At 57.8% G+C, this 1,588-nt stretch overlaps 1 protein-coding gene across 1 annotated transcript; it reads left to right on the plus strand.

Moving 5' to 3' along the window:
* Positions 1–279: 279 nt before the first annotated feature.
* On the plus strand, positions 280–1,586 carry NGA_0705300 (uncharacterized protein; the record flags this gene model as incomplete). The annotated part of the gene is made up of 2 exons (XM_005852688.1): positions 280–335; positions 608–1,586. Coding segments are annotated over exons 1-2 (993 nt in total), but the record flags the coding sequence as incomplete, so codon positions are not given.
* Between the last annotated feature and the right edge of the window lie 2 nt (positions 1,587–1,588).

The raw sequence follows: 1,588 nt of genomic DNA on the forward strand, positions 1-1,588 counted from the left end.
AAAAAGTACAAGGGGGAAATCATGCCCACGTACTCCAGGCAATGTTTGTGCTTACTTCACTGATCACATCCATTTTTGTGGCAGGCGTCGTTCCGATAAACTCTTCTGCAGAAGCAAATTCTTGTGCTCGCTCACTTTCTGATGTGAAGCGCCTTGTTCTGGCTACTAAGCATGATCGAGGTGGCCGCTCCTCCTAAATCCCGATTTCCTCTTCAAAACACCATTGTTACACAGGGTCTATCATTTGAGGGCTTTGTTTGTAACCATGGAACACGCTAGCAAGCCAAGTCCAGGTTTGATAGTAGAAATGCGGGGCCTGCGATGCTACAATTCCTGTGAGTCGAATAGAGGCATGCCCGCCTTAAGTAGGCTCATGCCACCATTTTTACCAATGACGCGTGCGCGCACTTACACCCTTTTTACCCACATAAGGTACAGATATTTATCCCAGATGTGGGCTATCGCGGCGGCGGGCGTACTACTGGCTTTTGACATACAAAGCACGGCATCGACGCTCGACGGCATTCCAACTCCCTTATGAAGGACTCTGGCCGACCCCGTTGGGCGCGGAAAGCTTTCGAGCTGAATGGGCCCCCATTTATGACAGCAATAAAGCGGGAGCAAATGTTCATGCTGATGAAGATGAACACGGTACGGAGGTGAGAGAGGTGGGGGCTGCTCTGCCACCGGCCCCCGACTCGCCCCTTTTTGGTCCCGAGCCCCCAGAGGCCCGGTCTTGGAGCCGCACGCTCGCGCCACATGGGTTACCGGCAGATATTTTGCAAGTTGATCTCTTTGCGACAGGACCTGCGGGCCCCGGGCCAGCAAAGATGCGCGGGCATGGCGCGGAGGAAGAAGATGAAGAGGAGATGGACAGTTACTCTGTCTACGAATTCGACGTTTCGCGCGTGGCCAGCGTCCAAATTGAGCTTGAGGACGGCCGCCTCGATCGCTGGTTTCCTTGCACAGTGCCCGCCACAGGAGATGTGCTCTGGGGTACCTTCATTCACGTGGCCATCTGGTTGGGCCCGGGCGGGGGAGGCCCATCGCGTGTAAGCGAGCAGGTGGGCGAGGGAGAGGGCGGAGAGGAAGGGCGACAGAGCCGGCAAATCAGTGTGGAAGACGAAGAGGACAGGGAGAAGGAGGGCCTGAAGGCAAAGGGTGGGAGTGGATGGGGACACGGGGGGCATCTCGCCGCCGGAGCCTCTCCCGGAGGCCCTCGGGACGGAGCAGAAGAAGGGCCTCTGCCCTGCCCGAGGCTTCCGCCTCCCACATCGCCGCCTCGCCCACTCCGAGACCAATTCGGCTTTCCCGTTGCTCCCCACGCCCAGTCCGAGTTTCTGCATTTGCGCAGCTTGGAGGAGCTGCGGTCGCAGGAGCAACGCCGCCACTGGGAAAGGCTTCGGTGTTTCCAGCCTTCTCAGCGCAGGCGCCGGCCCAGTGCTGGGAAAGACCAAGATAAGGGAGGCTCGACGCCGCCTCCTGTCGAAATTTCTAGGTGGTCCTCCTCCTTCTCCTCCTCCTCCTCCTCCTTCTCCTCCTCCTCCTATTTGTGGTGTCCCTCGAGAAGTGCTTGTAAACCCCTTTC

The sequence above is a fragment of the Nannochloropsis gaditana genome, assembly GCF_000240725.1.
Source record: "Nannochloropsis gaditana CCMP526 unplaced genomic scaffold scaffold1012, whole genome shotgun sequence".
NCBI classification, from domain to species: domain Eukaryota; class Eustigmatophyceae; order Eustigmatales; family Monodopsidaceae; genus Microchloropsis; species Microchloropsis gaditana.